Raw genomic sequence first — 17,314 nt, forward strand, 5'->3', positions numbered from 1 at the left:
CAAATATAATAAAGAGCAAGTTTTTTTCTTAATCATCTATTTAAAATTACAGTGCCTATTTCCAATGTGCCTTTAAATATATGCGTATAATTTTATTATTAACTACGTGTGCGGGGTGGGTATGTGCAGGAGAATGCAAATGCCTTTGGAATTCAAAGGCACCTGCAGCAGGAGTTGCCGGCAGTTGTAAGCCACCCTATGTGCACGCTGGGAACTCAGTTCAGGACCTCTGCAAGAGATGTATGTAATATGTGCTCTTAACCACTGACCCATCTCTCCTGCTCAATCCAGTTTGCCTCTTCTCAGGAGCACTTGCCAGCTATGAAATTCCATAAATTCTATTTACTTATTTGGTTTATGTACCCATAATCCTTGCAGTGATACCTCTAACCAAGAGTTAGAGGTAGAGTCCTCTAGTTTTATTCCATAGTGTTTTGCTGAATTAAATAAATGGAGGAAGGAAGCAAGCGGACCGGGCATGGGAAGCTCCGCCTCTGCCCTTCAAGTCACTTCCGGGCAGAAGTCAACCAAGGGACATCGCAAATGGCCACACTTGTATTACAGAGAGGGCCAGCAGAGGCCCCCAGATCCGCAGCCACTGGCAAGGTCGCGTAGCGGGCGCGGAGGGCAGGGGCGGGGCGCGGCCGAGGCGGCCGGAGGCGGGGCCGGGAGGGGCGGGGCCGGACGCCTGCGCCATAAAGACCGCGGCGCGCACGGACGCGGAGCTTGCTGCGCGCTGCTGCTGCTGCTTCTTCCTCTTCCGCGCCCGTCCAGCTCCGTGTAACTCTCCGGTCCCGCCATGGCCGCGCTCACCCGGAACCCGATGTTCCAGAAGCTGCAGGAATGGCACCGTGCGCACAGCGCCGATCTCAATCTGCGGGACCTTTTTGAGAAGGATCCGGAGCGCTTCAACCACTTCAGGTGGGCGCGCAGGGTCGGGGCCAAGGAGCTCCCGGAGCCTCCAGCCGCCCCCCGGGGGCCCAGGCCGGGGCCGCATTTTGTCCTTGACTCCTCCTTGGAGTGGGACTTGGGACCCGCGTCACCGGAGGGCCAGGGCTGCTTAGTCATGAGGAGGAGTGCCCCTCACCCCCACGAGGACCCCTCTGTCCCTTCGCCCCCGCCTTCCAGTCTCAGCCATTCAAGAAGGGATTTCTAACCACCCGTGAGGAGGAGGAGGAGCCCTTGCTGACGCGACACACAGGAGAGAGCTGTCCCCTCCCACCTGTTTCTCGTGGGCTTGGGTCGGGAAGGATGGGTAGGCTGAGATTTACTGGCAGCCACGGGGTAAAAATAGAGCCGTGGAGGCACGATGCAGAGGCCAGAGAGCCCGTGGACGACTGCTAAATGGAAGGGAGGGTGGAGGGAATCGTGCATGTGATGCATCCGGGCATTCCTTGTCACTGATGCTGGAAGGCTAGGGACATGAGAGGACCACCTGTGGCTCCTCACTGGAAGTCCTTGTACTTCTGCGTTGGTCTTCCCTAGTCAGTCTGAGACAAGGTGCATGGAGGGGAGCTCGGAGGTGGAGTGGTCCTGCAGGGCAGCTGCACCCGTCTCCAGCTAAACCGTGCTCCTGGCTCAGGATCTGTCTGCATCTTTTTTGTGCCATGGTTTTTTCCACTATACTGCTTGCAGGCCAGACTATGTGGCCATGCAACAGGCACTGCCACTGGAGTTGTGGCGCAGAGAGGGTGGGTTTGGGTGTGGCCAGCAGCTTCTGCATCTTCCTGCAGCTTGAACCTCAACACCAACCATGGGAATATTCTGGTGGATTACTCCAAGAACCTCGTGAACAAGGAGGTGATGGAGATACTGGTGGACCTGGTAAAGTTCTGATTGGGGAACTGTGCTCTCTGGTTTGGATGTGGGGACGTGGGGGTGGGTGGTGTTTTGGGTTCCAGGTTCAGGTTTGGAGTGGTCTCCCAGGGGTCTCCAGGGCCTGCTATTTGAGCAGACTCTTGGAAGGCAATGGGAAAGGAAAACAGGCTGAGACCATCTATCAGCCTCACTGGGGGTTTGGACTTGGGATGACCAGTGGGGATGGGACATTAGGCCTTAGTGTCTTCTCCTCCTAGGCTAAGTCCAGGGGCGTGGAGGCTGCACGGGACAAAATGTTCAGTGGCCAGAAGATCAACTACACGGAGGTGAGCAGTTGTAGTGGACACCAGGTTCAGCATAACCACCCCAGGCCTCTTCCTTCCCCCCTGCTCACCACCCTGTGTCTTCTCCCTCACTCTTGAGCAATGCTTTTACCTCCTGAAGGTGCTAAAGGCTTTTCTTCTGTGGGGGTGGCTGCAGAGCTTTGGGGTGTGTCTTCTCCGAGACTGGCAGCTTGGACTTGGCAAGCAAATTGGAGCAGTTCCTAGTGTCTGTCCAGGGAGGGCCAGCTCAAGCCTGAAGGGAGAGATCTGCTTAAGGCTTGCTCAGACAGTGTCTTGGAGACTTTCAGCTTTGGTACTCTGATGGGTCCTTGCTGCAAGTTGCCCTTAGTTTCTTTGGCAGTACCCAGTAGGAGTGAAGAAGTGGAGGTAAACACGTGTTGGGGAGTCCTGTCCCCGAGTGTGGAAGCCTGCAGGCCTAATAAACACTCCACACTTGTTCTCTGTGTCTTCTTTTTCCCTTACATTATGAGTGTGTAGGTGTGTGCACATGAGTACAGGTGCCTACAGAAGTGTCAGATTCTCCTGGAAAAGGAGTTAGAAGTGTTGTGAGCCACCATTGTGTATACTGCGAACTCTGGCCCTCTGGAAGAGGAGCATGTGCTCTTGACTGCTGAGCCATCTCTCCAGCCCTGGGTCTTTTGACTTGTGAGGAGTCCGAGGCTTGGAGCTCACTGGTGCAGTTAGAAGCAGCTGGACTTGTGTGGGCGAGGCCGCAGTCGAGGGCTTCCTGCAGGGGTGCATTTGCTTAAGGAACATGGGGAGTCATGGGGCCAGATAGGGTGGATGGGCTGGCATCGGGCTCTCCCACTCTCTAGGAACCGCTCCCTGGATTGTGATCGCTTTCCTAGCCGTCTGCTTCCTCCCAGGGTCGCCAGTGTCCTTAGCTGGATGGGCCATTTCGCTCTTGTGACCAGCTGAGCGGCTTTGGCGCTTGTTGCCGACTCCAGTGACGTTTTAGTTTGTGGCAGTTGTGGCTGTAAGACTGTTTGGCTGCCTGTGTTACTTCACATCCTGAGGCCTCCGGATAGTTTTAGAAGGTGCAACAAACCAGAAGTCCTCTCCTCGGGAGGGCTGAGGCTGTGTTAGGTCCACCGAAGGGGTTTATTGGTCCATCCCTGACCTCTGTTGTCACCACTAGGCCTTTGTTCTCTTTAGTCAACCTTTCATGCCCTGGGGTCCTTCAGGCATGAAAAGCCTTTTAGGCATGTTCAGGTCCTGCTGTATCTGCTTCTGACTGTGCACAGCATATGAGGTAGGCACAGGATTCCCTGTCCTCAGACTCACTTCCAAAGCCTGAAATAGGTTCTCTGTACAAGACTGTGGTGGTAATGGATGCCTGGGGACCTGCTTGTGTGGTGCAGAGGGCTGAGCCACACTGTTCCTCTCCTAGATGGGACCATTCTAACTCTAGAGTGTGTGGTAGTTCCTCATTCTCCGACGTTCATCTCTAGGATCGGGCTGTGCTGCATGTGGCCCTCCGGAACCGGTCCAACACACCCATTGTGGTGGATGGCAAAGACGTGATGCCAGAGGTCAACAGGGTTCTGGAGAAGATGAAGTCTTTCTGCCAGGTAAGCTGATGCTAGCCTAGATGAGCCTTCGGCCGTGTGTGTGTGTGTGTGTGTGTGTGTGTGTGTGTGTGTGTGTGTGTGTGTGTGTGTGTGTGTGTGTTTTCAGGAATCTGGCCCACTGCTCTCCCTAGAGGCAGGACTTAGGCCCTGCTGCAGCCTCAGGTAGGGGTGACCTGTGTGATTGCTGACCCTGGCATCTCTGCTGAGACCTGAATTTCCCTCAGCTCTTTTCAGAGTGAGCACACCCTCTCCATCTTTCAAGGTCTGGGATTGCTGATGTGCGCCATACAACCTGTTCCTGGTGGTAGGGGTAGCAGGGGTATGGAGTGTCAAAACTTTAGGCTTTACATGATAGCCAACTGAGCTACAGCCCACGTCCCCTCCCTACAGCTAATTTCTGCTAGAAAAATGTGAAACATACCTCTGGGTCAGTATCATGCGTATGACTGCACCACACACAGACCTTTTGTTCGTTTTTTTTTCCTTTCCCTTCCCTTCCCTCCCTCCCTCCCTCTTTTTCTTTTCTTTCTTTTCAAAGCAGAATCTAACTAACAGTTCCTGGCTGGCCTGGAACTGGCCTGTGTTCTAGGACTGATCTAGGACTCACAGAGATCTATGCGCCTCTGCCTTCCTAGTTCTGGGATTAAAGACGTCACAAGGGCAGTGTTGATGCACGCCTTTAATCCCAGCACTCAGGAGGCAGAGGCAGGCGGATCTCTGTGAGTTCGAGGCCAGCCTGGTCTACAGAGCGGGTTTCACGACAACCAGGGCTGCACAGAGAAACCCTGTCTCAAATCAAAACAGGGGGCTGGAGAGATGGCTCAGAGGTCAAGAACACTGGCTGTTTTTCCAGAGGTCCTGGGTTCAATTCCCAGCACCCACATGGTGGCTCGCAACCATCTGTAATGAGATCTGGCTCCCTCTTCTGGCCTCCAGGGATACGTGCAGACAGAACACGGTATACATAATAAATAAATAAATCTTAAAAAAAAAAAGACGTGTCACAGCATGCCCAGCTGACCTCCTCTACTATCAAGTGTATGTGGGGGTTGGGGAGGCAGTGTGGGTTGCCATAGAGACCAGCTGAATTTACTTTATAATCCACCGTAGCCTCGGTGTGTATCCCCAGGGTATCCCTGCACAGGATGGTAGGTGTTACCAAGTCTGGGGTACAAGGGTAATCCTGTGGGTGTGTGCGGGTGTGTATCTGTATGGGTTGGACATGCTCAGAGCGTGATCATCTGGTCAGCTGTAATTGTTCTGGGTTTGTGACCGAAAGCACCGGCTCGCAACAGCTCCCGAGGGTGACTGCTGGTCAAAGGCTGCTTGCCTTGGCCAAGGGCCATTTTCAGACTTGAAAATGACACTGGCATTCATCTTAAAGGCCTGGCAGCCACCTGGATGCAGGGCTTCCTGGGATGAGGAAGGCTAGGAACCCTTGGTGGGAATCTGGATTTCAGAATGCCCCTGAGGTTTTGTGTGTGAAACAGGGCATCCTTCACCCTCTGCTGTGTGGCAGAGTGGGACCCCAGTGCCCTGATCCTCCTGTGTTGCTCAGGCATGCTGGGTGGACAGTGTGGTATTAGTTATCCCCAGTGCTGGTACAGACTACACTCCCTTACAGCTGGCTGTTGGACTGGCTGACTCAGGCTGACTAGGTATTTTTAGTTCAAGATATGCAGCCTGGTTCTGGTGGACAGGCTTGTAATCCCAGCACTTAGAAGGCTGAAGTTGGAGGATTACCAGGCCCTGGCCAGCCTGGGCTACATGAGGAGACCCTTTCTCAAAACAAAAAGCCCAAGGAACAAACACACACTGCTCACCAATGGCAGTCCCAGTGAGGAATTCCACTTCCTGTGGCTAGTCCTCTCAAAAGGAAACAGTAGGGTCAGGCACAGTGGTTCATGCCGATGAGGGCAGCAGTGAGGAAGCTAAGGCAGAAGAACCACAAGGTCAGTGCCAGCGTAGGCTGACCAGTGAGCCCCTCAACTGATTAGCACAACAGAAGCTGGTGTACCCATGTCTGTCTGTCCGTCTGTCTTTGTGATGTTGGGAGTTGAGTTCAGAGTCCGGCATGTGACAGGCAAGCACTTGAGAAGAGAAATGCTAACTGTTTGAAGCAGTGCATAGACTAGTCAGTCTTAACTGCTGGTTATGTATATCCATGTATCAGATATCACAGTGTACCTCATAAATATGTGTCATCTACCAACTGAAAATTTACAATAAAGCCAGCGGTGGCGGCGCACGCCTTTAATCCCGGTACTCAGGAGGCAGAAGCAGGTGGATCTCTGTGAGTTCGAGGCCTGCCTGGTCTACAGAGTGAGTTCCAGGATAGCCAGGGGTATTACACAGAGAAACCCTGTCTTGAAACACCAAAAAAAAAGAAAAAAGAAAAAGAAAATTTACAATAAACGGGGAACAAAAATTGAAGGGAAAAGCTGCCGTCATTTATCCGATGGTTGGTAGCTGTGGCTGCACTGGCCTGCTGTATTGTTGATTAAATACTAGGAAGTTACCGAACGGTGTCTTAGGTGTGGTGGCACACACCTGTCTTCCCAGCACTCTGGGGACTGATGCAGGAGGATGATGAATCTGAGGCCAGCCTGGGGTACAGTGGTGACACTATTTCTAAGCACAAAACAACAAGAAGAAGAAATGGCGTGTGTTCTAAAGCCCCACCTTCGTGAAGGTTATATTAAAAGTCTGTCTTTCTCATAATTTGTGTTGGGGGGGGAGTACTTTGTTTTAGTACCTTAGTCTCTGAGATTCAAAGTAAGAAGCTGAGCAGCTAAAGGTCTCTTAAGTATCTTTTATCTGCCTCACTTAGCTCCATTCAGTTCAGGTAGATACAGTTTCAGACATTAGTTCTTAGTAAGTCTTGAGAGACTGTTTCAAGAAGCTTATTGTGGGGGGTTGGGGTGTCATTCTGTTAGACAAGAGCTGTGTGCACAGATTTCTTCAAGGTGAGTTCTATGTAACATGTATAATATATATAATAATTGTTGTTCTTACATTTGTACTCGGGCATACACGGGCCACAGTGCATGTGGAGGTCAGAGTCCAGCTCGTGAGAATCAGGTCTCACGCATCACGTGGTTCCCAGGGAATGAACTCGGGGTCAGGCTTGGTGGCAAGCTCTCCCACCACAGAGCTATTTCACTGGGCCAAGACGAATTCCTTTATACCTTTGCTTCTGAGCCCACCGAGATGGTATCATGATGCCTCTCGGGAACCTTGTCTTTGACCAAGTGTTTGTGTGTATCTGCTTTAGTCTCTGAAGTTTAACAAAGGATCTTTGCTTGTAGAAAGGGTCTCATATAGCCCATCCCTGATATGTGGCTGAGGATGACATTGAACTTCTGATCTCCCTGCCTTTGGAGTTCTGAAATTACAGGTGTGAGCTACCCGGTTTATGCAGGACCTAGTGCATGCTAGACAAGCCCTCTGTCAAGTGGGCTATATCCCCAGCCCAACAAAGGGCTTTTTTGTTTGTTTAATTTTTTTTTAAAGAATTTTTTTTTAAAGATTTATTTATTATGTATACAGTAGTCTGCCTGCATATATGTCCTGCAGGCCAGAAGAGGGCGCCAGGTCTCATTACAGATGGTTGTAAGCCACCATGTGGTTGCTGGGAATTGAATTCAGGACCCTTGGAAGAACAGCCAGTGATCTTAACCTCTGAGCCATCTCTCCAGCCCCTTGTTTGTTTAATTTTTGAGACAGAATTTCCTTACATAGCCCTAGCTATCCTGGAACTCATTTTGTAGGTCAGACTCAGAAAGAGCCGCCTGCCTCTGCCTTCCAGGTACTGGATTAAAGGTGTGCACCACCTAGCCTGGAAACAAAGGGCTTTTAAAAATAGATTTATTTTATTTTTATTGTACGTATATTGTGTGTCTCTGTGTGGGTGTGTGCATGTGAGTTCAGGTGTGGGTGCCCACAGAGTCCTGAAGAAGGGTGTCATACTCTGGAGCTACAGGCCATTGTGGCCCACACGTGGGTGCTGGGAACTGAACTTGGGGTCTCTGCAAATGCAGTGCATGCTTTTTCTTTTCTTTTCTTGTGTTTCAAGAAAGGTTTTCTCCATGTAGCCCTGGCTGTCCAGGAACTCCCTCTGTAGACCAGGCTGGCCCCTGCCTCCCGAGTGCACCACCGCCAGGCTGAGCAGTGCACGCTCTGAACCGCAGCACTGTCTCCAGCCCCACAAAAGTGTTACGGCTATACTTTTATTTATTTGTTTATTTATTTTGGTTTTTCGAGACAGGGTTTCTCTGTGTAGCTTTGGAGCCTGTCCTGGAACTTGCTCTATGGACCAGGCTGGCCTCGAACTCATAGAGATCCGCCTGTCTGTCTCCCGAGTGCTGGGATCAAATCCTGCACCACTAAGCCTGGCCTACAAAAATTCTTTTCCCTAGAATTCCCAGCAATATTTTCCTGCCCTTTCTTTAAACCCATACCAGCAGCTGCCTCTGGACTGTCCAGTCTGTTTTAGGATCACTTACTCTTTTTTTTTTTTTTTTTTAAAGATTTATTTATTTATTATGCATAGAGTATTCTGTCTGCATGTATACCTGCAGGCCAGAAGAGGGTGCCAGATCTCATTACAGATGGTTGTAAGCCACCATGTGGTTGCTGGGAATTGAACTCAGGACCTCTGGAAGAACAGTCAGTGTTCTTAACCTCTGAGCCATCTCTCCAGCCCCAGGATCACTTACTCTTAAAGCTTTCTGTCAAAGCATTAGGTTTGTTTGTTTAGGGACAGAGTCATCTTGGACTCATGATAGTCTAGCCTCCCGAGTGCTGGGAGTACGGGCATAAGCTATCACCACATCCAGTTTGTTTAGGTTTCAAATGTTTTATTGTATTTTATGTGTTACGGGTATTTTGCCCGTGTGTACTTCAGTGTAGTGTGTGTATGTATGCATACAGTGCCCAGAGGCTAGAAGAGGGTGTTGGATCCCCTGGGACTGGAATTACAGACAGTTGTGAACTGCCTTGTGGGTGGTGGGAATTGAACCCGGGTCCTCTGGAAGAGCAGTCAGTGCTCTCAACTGCTGAGCCAGCTCTGCAGCCCCTTGTTCAAGTTTTTAGTAGAATCACATCCTGTGACTTGTGTCAGTTCAGTGATAGATCATTGCTCAGGAGTCACACTGGAACCTGGCTCACGGAGAGTAGACATCGTTATCTCACATGGTGTCTCTGGGTCAAAAGCTGGGGGGGCAGGGCACAGTCTTACCTGCATTGTTTTGGTTTGGGGGCTCTGTTGAAGTTGTGCTCAGAGGGTAGGCCCATGCTGCAGTTCTCTGAAGGTGTCAGTTCTGGAAGATTCTCTCTGTGAATGGCAAGTTGGTACTGCCTATGGAAGGAATTCTCAATTCCTTTTCCTATGGGCTTAGTCGCAGGACTGAGTGTCCAGAGGACATGGTGGGTGGACTCCTTAAAGAGAGAAATCAGAACACTGAAGAGATGCTTCCATTGTTAAGAGCACTGGCTGCTCTTGCAGAGGATCCGTATTGATTCCCAGCACCCACATGACAGTTCACAGTCCTCTGTAATTCCCGTTCTGGGGGATCTGATGCCCTCTTCTGGCCTCCACAGGCACAGTATGCATGTGATACATCGGTCTGGGGAGGATCAGAGAGCAAAAGCTTTAGGTTGTTAGGACCAAGCTTCCCATTCACACAGTACCATTTTTCCAATGTCCTAGTGAGGTCACAGGCCAGCTGTTATGCAGAGGTGGGAATTCTACCGGGATATGTACCAGGAGGCAAGAGTCACTTGGAAGCAGCTAGATATGGTAGCATAGGTTATGATCCTAGCAATCAGGAGGCTGAAGCAGAGGAATTACCAGTACAAGGTCATCCTGGGCTATACACATAGTAAGATTCTATCTTAAAACCATATGGGTTGGGAATTTAGCTCAGCGGTAGAGTTCTTGCAAGGCCTAGGATTTGACCCGAAATTATTTGCATCACTGTGTAGAGGCTGGCTGCTTGTCCCTGGTCAGGACCTGTCAGAAGGGTTGGTCTCTGGCTAAGAGTCCACCCCTGTTTTAAAATTTTTGACAGCCTCGCTCTAAGTCCCACTTTGTCAATGAGGACATACAGGCCATTTGGTGTGGAATGTGTTTATACAGAGAGTGACATACAATAGACGTGCTTTTGAGTACGTAAGTTTATTATGTATGTAGTAAGCAAAAGTTAAAAATAGCAGATAACAAATTGTCAAATTGGGTATTACAACATCCCAAGGAACAACTGGAGTCACCTGAGCAAAGTAACATCAAAGCAGATGCTTACAACATCATCAGAAATAACAGGGAAGCCCTGCAGAAGCAGTATGTCAGAGTAGCTCAGTGAGAGATGTCAGATCAGAACATCTCTCCCTTTCTGTAGGCATTTTTCTATGTGTGTGTGTGTGTGTGTGTGTGTGCATGTGCGCGCGCGCGCGCGTGTGTGTGTTTAAGTCCACTGTGTGTGTGCCTGGTGCCCATGGAGGTCAGAAGAGGGCATAAGATCCTCTGGAACTGGAGTTACAGGTGGCTGTGAGTTAACCACGTGGGTGCTGGGAACTGAGCGTGGGTCCTCTGCAAGAACAGCCCATCCTCCTCACCACTGAGATATCTCTCCAGCCCTGTGCAGACGTTTATACCATGAGATAAACAAGTGGTTCTCTTCTCCTTTCTCCCTGTCACAAAGTTAGGAAGCCAGCCCTCCTCAGAATGGGGTTTTGGAGGCCTCTTGAAATAAACATTTGGAAGTCAGGGACAAGAAAGCACTGTTGGCTCCCTGAGTCTGTTCAGACAGCATTCGACAGTGGACCAGGATAGCGTGTGGCACAGAACATGCAGGGATCTGGCACTGTGGCCTCCAGAGGCTCCTGAGAGGGCCTAGTAGTTGTCATTGAGGCAAGAATGACCCAGAAGGGGTGACGTTTTTGAGCTGTGGCCTCTCCATGTACGTTGGGTTAATTATGTGATCTGGTTCTGTGCCAGCGGGTCCGGAGTGGCGACTGGAAGGGGTACACCGGCAAATCCATCACGGACATCGTCAACATCGGCATTGGAGGCTCCGACCTGGTAAGGAGAGCCCAGCTTACCTTGGGAGACGGTGAAAGCGGGGAGCGGTCACTCCTCAGAGCCGTGTCCTCAGAGCCGTGTCCTCTCTTCCCGCAGGGACCCCTCATGGTGACTGAAGCTCTCAAGCCGTACTCTGCAGGAGGTCCCCGCGTCTGGTTTGTTTCTAACATTGATGGAACTCACATTGCCAAAACGCTGGCCAACCTGACCCCCGAGTCTTCTTTGTTTATAATCGCCTCCAAGGTATGGCGCTGGGGGCAGGAAGGGCGGGCGGACTGCCCTGGGCGGTGGAGTCTGAGTGGAGGATCAAGTTAACGCAGCTGCCCTCAGATGGTCCCATGTCTGACAGCAAAGGAGGTTGTTCAGTTTGGACCCTCGTGTGTGTGTGTGTGTGTGTGTGTGTGTGTGTGTGTGTGTGTGTGTGTTCCTGCTGACTGAACTAAGGGTCTCAACCATGCTAGGCAAGTCTTCTACCACTGAACTGCATCCCCAGCTAGCCTTGAATTCACATGCAGCCCAGGTCCACCTTGAACTTGAGATCCTCCTGCCTCAGCTACTCAAGTAGATTGCAGACTGGTCCGTGTCCTAACATGTCTCTGGTACTTCTTTCTTTTTGTTTGTTTGTTTTTCGAGACAGGGTTTCTCTGTGTAGCCCTGACTGTCCTGGAACTCGCTTTGTAGACCAGGCTGGCCTCGAACTCATAGAGATCTGCCTGCCTTCTGAGTGCTGGGATTAAAGGCGTGTTCTTTTTTTTTCCTCTGGTTGTCCTGGACTTCTCTGTAGACCAGGCTGGCCTAAACTCAGAGATCTACCTGCCTCGGCCTCCTGAGTGCTGGGTGATACTTCTTTCTTAGTAGATCCGTTACCTTCTTCTCTGTGTGTCTCCAGCCCTCCCTTCCTCCCCCTTCCCTTTCCACTGTTCCCCCTCAGGGTTTTTTTTTTTTTTTTGGTTTTTCGAGACAGGGTTTCTCTGTGTAGCTTTGCGCCTTTTCCTGGAACTCACTTGGTAGCCCAGGCTGGCCTCGAACTCACAGAGATCCGCCTGGCTCTGCCTCCCGAGTGCTGGGATTAAAGGCGTGCGCCACCACCGCCCGGCCCCCCTCAGGGTTTTAAGACAGGGTCTTTTATAGTTGAGTGTAGTTCCCTTCCTCTCTCAGCCCCCTGAGCACTGGGAGTGCAGGTGTCTACCACCATGCCTGACACGTTGTACCTTTCTGATTTCAGAGCCCTGGCCTGAGACCTGAACGGTTTGCTTATTACCGTTTATGCCTTATGTACCCTAATACACACAAAATAATAAAAAGTCCATCTGAAGGGTCAGCAAGATGGTTCAGGAGATAAAGGGGCTTGCCACCAAGCCTGATTTGACCTGAGTTTGGTTTTGGGTCCTGTATGGTAGGAGAGAATTACTCCTGAAAGTTGTCTTCTCAACTCCATCACGTGTGTCAGGCCTAACACACACACACACACACACGCGCGCGCGCGCGCGCACACACACACACACACGCACACACACACGCACGCGCACACACACACATACACATACACGCACACACGCACACACACACACACACACACACTAAATGTAATAAAATTGAAAAATAGAATTCCACCTGAATTGTGAAATCCAGCCTAGGCTGAGCTGGAGAGAGCTCAGAATATGCTCAGCCCCTCTCCTGGGAGATGCCTGACCTGCAGGATTTGGGTTCTGGTGGGGTCTGAGTCCTTCCCCCCTTGGATGTGAACTGCTAGAATTAACACACGCAGTGTTAGGACGTGTGTTTGTGGATGCCTGTGGTCGTGCTGAGGAGCTAAGTAGTCACCAGGGTGGCCTCTGCCGCCGACCCTGAGCTGGGCTCACTGCCACATTCTGTTGCAGACCTTCACCACCCAGGAGACCATCACCAATGCAGAGACGGCGAAGGAGTGGTTTCTTAACACAGCCAAGGAAGTGAGTGCGCAGCGGGGTGGGTCTGCAGCGGGGTGCGTCTCCTGCGGGGTGCGTCTCCTGCGGGGTGCGTCTCCTGCGGGGTGCGTCTCCTGCGGGTGGGTCTCCTGAGGGGTGGGTCTGCAGCGGGGTGGGTCTGCAGCGGGTGGGCCGGGTCCCGTGTCCCCCTTCCCTCCCTGGACAGCTTTTGTTTTCTGTCCCCAGGGACCAGCAGAACCTGCTTTAACTGGCTAAGGGCCCTTTCAGTAATTCATTCATTTTTAATAGTACTGTGACTGAGGATCCTTTAAGTCCCCAGCACCTTGGATCAGCTCTGCTCTCGGGGACCACACACATTTTACACTGCGGGGTGTGTGGGGGGGGTCCTTTTCCTCCTTGGCCATGTGTGCCTTTGGGTGTGGATGGACAGGCTGGCCTGTGGTCCTTGTACAACTTTTTTGTTTATTGGTCTGTGGCAGAGTCTTGGCTATGTAGTCTAGGCAGTTCTTGAACTCATGACCCTTAGGATTACAGTCATGTGCCATCAGCTTCCTGCCCTCCTGACCGTGACCTTTTGTGGGCTCCTCTAACAGCCTCAGGGCCAAAGCCAGAGAACAGTTGATCCTGTGTAGAATCTGGTTTTCTCCGGTGACGGGGCATCCCCACCCTTGGGCGTCCCTCTGGGATGGGTTTGGTATAATATGCCTCTGTCTCTTGTAGCCTTCTGCGGTTGCCAAGCACTTTGTCGCCCTGTCTACGAACACGGTAAGTGCCAGCGCGGCATCCTACATGCCCTCGTGGGAAAGCCCAGTCCCCTGATTCAGGGCTGCATCATGGCTGGGTCGCTGGCATCGATGACCCCCTGAGAGCCAGCCGGCCTTTCCTGCTGCCTCCATTCAGTGTCTGGAATCCTGAGAACGGCATGGAGTCAGTGGGATCATGATGTCCCCACATCTCCCAGGCCAGAACGATGCACATGAGCACGCCCTGGCCCTCGGCACACTGTCACATGTCTCTCCCCATGTGGGATGTGCAGGGTAGATCCTGCTTCTCACCAAAGCTGTTAGGCCTGGTAAATGAATGTGGGTTTGTGGTGGTGTTTTTTTTTTGTTTGTTTGTTTGTTTTTTATGTGTATGAGTGTTTTCCATGTGTGTCTGCACTCCATGCATGCCAGGGGCCCACAGAGATCAGAAAAGGCATTAGGTTTCTGGAACTGAAGTTAGGGATGGTTGTGAACCACCCTACTGGGATTTGAACCTGGGTCCTCTATGAGAATAAGTGCTCTTAACCAGCGAGCCATCTCGCCAGCCCTGGATGTATTTTTTTTTATTTTTTATTGTTTTGCAGGTGTGTGTGTACATGATATGTATGTGTGGGCACACATGTTACAGTGGAGGTCAGAGGACAACTTTGTGGAGTGTCCTGCCTCCTTTATGTGGGTTCTTGGGATTAAACTCAGAGCTCCAGGCTTACACAGCAAGTGCCTTTACCATGAGCCGTCTTCCCTGGTTGTGAACTCTTGACAGGGCTTGACTGTATAGCCCTGACTGTCCTGGATGGCCTCAGACTCACAGAGCTCCTCCTGCTTCTGCTTCCTGGATTAAGGCATTTGCTCCATTGCCTAGTGTGGCTTTTTTTGGGGGGAGAGGGGGTCGGGATTCAAGACAAGGTTTCTCTGTGTAGTTTTGGTGCCTATCCTGGAACTCACTCTGTAGACCAGGCTGGCCTCGAACTCACAGAGATCTGTCTGGCTCTGCCTCCTGAGTGCTGGAATTAAAGGCGTGCGCCACCACCGCCACCCAGCATGACTTTTTTTTTTATGATTCATTTTATGTGTATGTGTGTATATTGTGTGTGTGTGTGTGTGTGTGTGTGTGTGTGTGTGTGTGTGTGTGTGTGTGTGAGATGGGGTGTGCATGGGCGTGCATGAGGTAAGGATGCCTTCAAAGGCCAGAAGAGGGCTCTAGGTCCCCTGGAACAGGAGTTACAGTTGGTTATGAGCAGCCCGGTGTCTGTGAGGAGCCAAACTCGGGTCTATGCTAGAGCAGTGTGTGGTCTTGGCTGCTGCCTCATCTCTCCGGCGCCCCAGATGTGGCCTTTTGTTCCGGTTAAGGATTATGTGAGGTGGTACTGATGGGATTAGAGCTCAGATCATGTCTTCCTGTCCAAAGTTGGCTTGGTCTTGAGACTGTATGAGGTAGGGGACACTCCGCCTGGCTCAGCAAGTCAGAGGTAAACTTGAACCCTGCCGTGTGGCGGTGCTGTGCAAGTCGGTGGTAGAGCTGGGAACCACGAACCATACCTAGGCCCTTCGACGACCTTTTGCTACCCCTCCCCACTTCTACCTCTAATGCTGCCAAGAGGGTACAGGGCCAGCCGGATGTCTGAAGGCTGCTAATCAGCCCCTTGTCTGCCTTCTGCCGGCAGAGCTATGTCCGTGGACATCTCCGAGGATAAGTATGGGGTGGTTGGCTTTGCCTGCCTGAGGGCCTAGACACCTGAGAACAAGACTGGTCTCTTTTGGGAGCTCTCGGGTGGCGTCACCTTCAAAGGGGGGAAGGCTGGGTAGTGGTCCAGGCCTCGTCGCCCAGCCTGCACAGTAGCCTCTGGGTTGGAGTTCCAGATGTTAAGGGCAGAACGTGGGGGATGGTTGTGTGGTGTCTGGTTCTTAGACACCAGGAGGGGGTGCTGTAGGTGCGGAGTCCCTGGTGTGTTGGAGGTGAGCTGGCCTGGTGTCCAGTTCGGAGTGCGCAATCTCGGGGGTCCCCCTCGACCCTGAGCCTGCTCCACCCTTCCCCACACGGGGTTGGGAAGAAGTGGGGCTGTCTGGCAGTATTCCTCCCCTCCTGCAGCTCCTGTTGTCTAACAGATGTTCCCTTTGTACTTTCCAGACCAAAGTGAAGGAGTTTGGAATCGACCCTCAAAACATGTTCGAGTTCTGGGATGTAAGTAAGGCACTTCCTGTGCTGTGTGCTGGGCGTGTCCTTAGCCGGGTCCTGGCCGTTGAGCCAGCAGGAGGGGCCTATGAGGTCAGGTCAGCATTCCTGAGCACTTGCTGCATGTGTGTCTCACGTCGGGAGAGGCAGAGCGGCCCTTAGGGAGGCTCCTCTGTGGGAGAAGCGGCTCCCCTGGGTGCCTTCCAGCAGCACCCACTGTGAGGTAACCAGAGCCATCCCTGCCCTTTGAGGTGAGTTATTCTCAGGCCTGACCTTTCTCCAGGCTGCAGCCATGGTCTGTAAAGGCCAAAGGGCAGGGCAAGGCAGGTCCTGGGAAAGGACCCACAGCAGACTGCAGGAGCAGCGGGGGCGGGTGGCAGGGAGGAGGCGGTGGACCTGGAGTCGAGGCACACCAGGCCAGGCCAGCTGCTAGGACAGATGGACAGACAGTCCTGCGGACTCACCGGGAGGCAGCCTTGCCGAGGGACTGGCCTTGCAGCTTGCTGGAGCACAGCAGTGCTGGGAGGAGAGACTGTGAAGGCGTGGGGTGCAGGACTGCTGGGGATGTGCGCGCTCTGCGGGTGCAGTGGCCGTGGCCAGGCAGAGGCGCTCTCCAACACGGGTCTTGGGTCCATCTGAGAAGGTGTCGCCCCTCAGGGCGTCTCCCCACCAACTGTTGCACTGGAGCGCTTTTCTTAGTGACATCGTTGGCCACAGGGTAACCCAGCTTTGAAAGCTCTAATATACCCTTTTCATTAAATTAAATGAATAAATAAAAAGTTTGTTTTTAGTGCCTAGGATACCACTGAGCTGCTCCCACCCCACATCCTACCACCACCCCCTTTTTTTTGTTGTTTTTTTTTGAGATGGTTTCTCTGTGTAGTTTTGGTGCCTGTCCTAGAGCTCGCTTTGTAGCCCAGGCTGGCCTCCAACTCACAGCGATCCGCCTGGTTCTGCCTCCCGAGTGCTGGGATTAAAGGCGTGTGCCACCACTGCCAGGCTGAATCAGGAGTTTTTCAATTAGTTATTTTTAGCCCAGGCTAGCCCATAGCTCACTATGTAGCTCAGGCTGGCCTTGAATTTTTGATCCTCTAGCTTTGACCTCCCAAGTGCTCAGATTACAGGCATGTGCAACCACAGTTGGGCTAAGGGCTTTTTTTACTCATCTCTGGAGGAGAATGAAGCTCCATGTCCCAAGCCACCCACTGTGTATGAGTTAATGCCTGTCTAGACGGGACCAGTTGTACATCGTCCTTGGCACACATCCTGTGGTTCAGATGAGGAACCCGTTGGGGAACTGTGGCCTCTAACGAATGTTGCCTGCCTGATAAAAGAGGCGGGGCCTGTCCCCTTCCTCCTTAGGCTTCAGCACCTGAGCAAACGGTTTCACGGGAGGAGTGGGTGTCCCCTGTTTGCCATGGAGCCCAACACAGTGGGGCGCTCTTTGTAACTGGAGTGAACAGAAAATTGATAAACTGTGACAGGCAAGGTCAGAGAGTGGCACTTAGCTGCAGGGAACAGGGTCCAGGGCTGGCAGTGACGGCCGTGGAGACCTCGTGGATCAGGCCACATGGACACGTAACCCCAACAGCATGAGGAGGAGGGGTGTGGGTGGATACTGCGGAATGGAGATGA

General features: G+C 52.0%; 1 protein-coding gene across 1 annotated transcript in view; it reads left to right on the forward strand.

Moving 5' to 3' along the window:
• Positions 1-692: 692 nt before the first annotated feature.
• The window catches only part of Gpi (glucose-6-phosphate isomerase), a 29,864-nt gene continuing 13,242 nt past the window's right edge, over positions 693-17,314 (forward strand). Inside the window, exons 1-9 of the mRNA XM_052712897.1 lie at positions 693-921; positions 1,734-1,824; positions 2,076-2,144; positions 3,614-3,733; positions 10,731-10,814; positions 10,911-11,057; positions 12,695-12,766; positions 13,463-13,507; positions 15,635-15,688. Of these exons, the coding sequence (XP_052568857.1) occupies positions 800-921; positions 1,734-1,824; positions 2,076-2,144; positions 3,614-3,733; positions 10,731-10,814; positions 10,911-11,057; positions 12,695-12,766; positions 13,463-13,507; positions 15,635-15,688 (804 nt within the window). The 5' untranslated portion in view covers positions 693-799. The remainder of the gene's footprint in view (positions 922-1,733; positions 1,825-2,075; positions 2,145-3,613; positions 3,734-10,730; positions 10,815-10,910; positions 11,058-12,694; positions 12,767-13,462; positions 13,508-15,634; positions 15,689-17,314) is intronic.

The sequence above is a fragment of the Peromyscus californicus genome, unplaced genomic scaffold (assembly GCF_007827085.1).
Source record: "Peromyscus californicus insignis strain IS unplaced genomic scaffold, ASM782708v3 Scaffold_4__1_contigs__length_199733344, whole genome shotgun sequence".
Taxonomy (NCBI): Eukaryota; Metazoa; Chordata; class Mammalia; order Rodentia; family Cricetidae; genus Peromyscus; species Peromyscus californicus.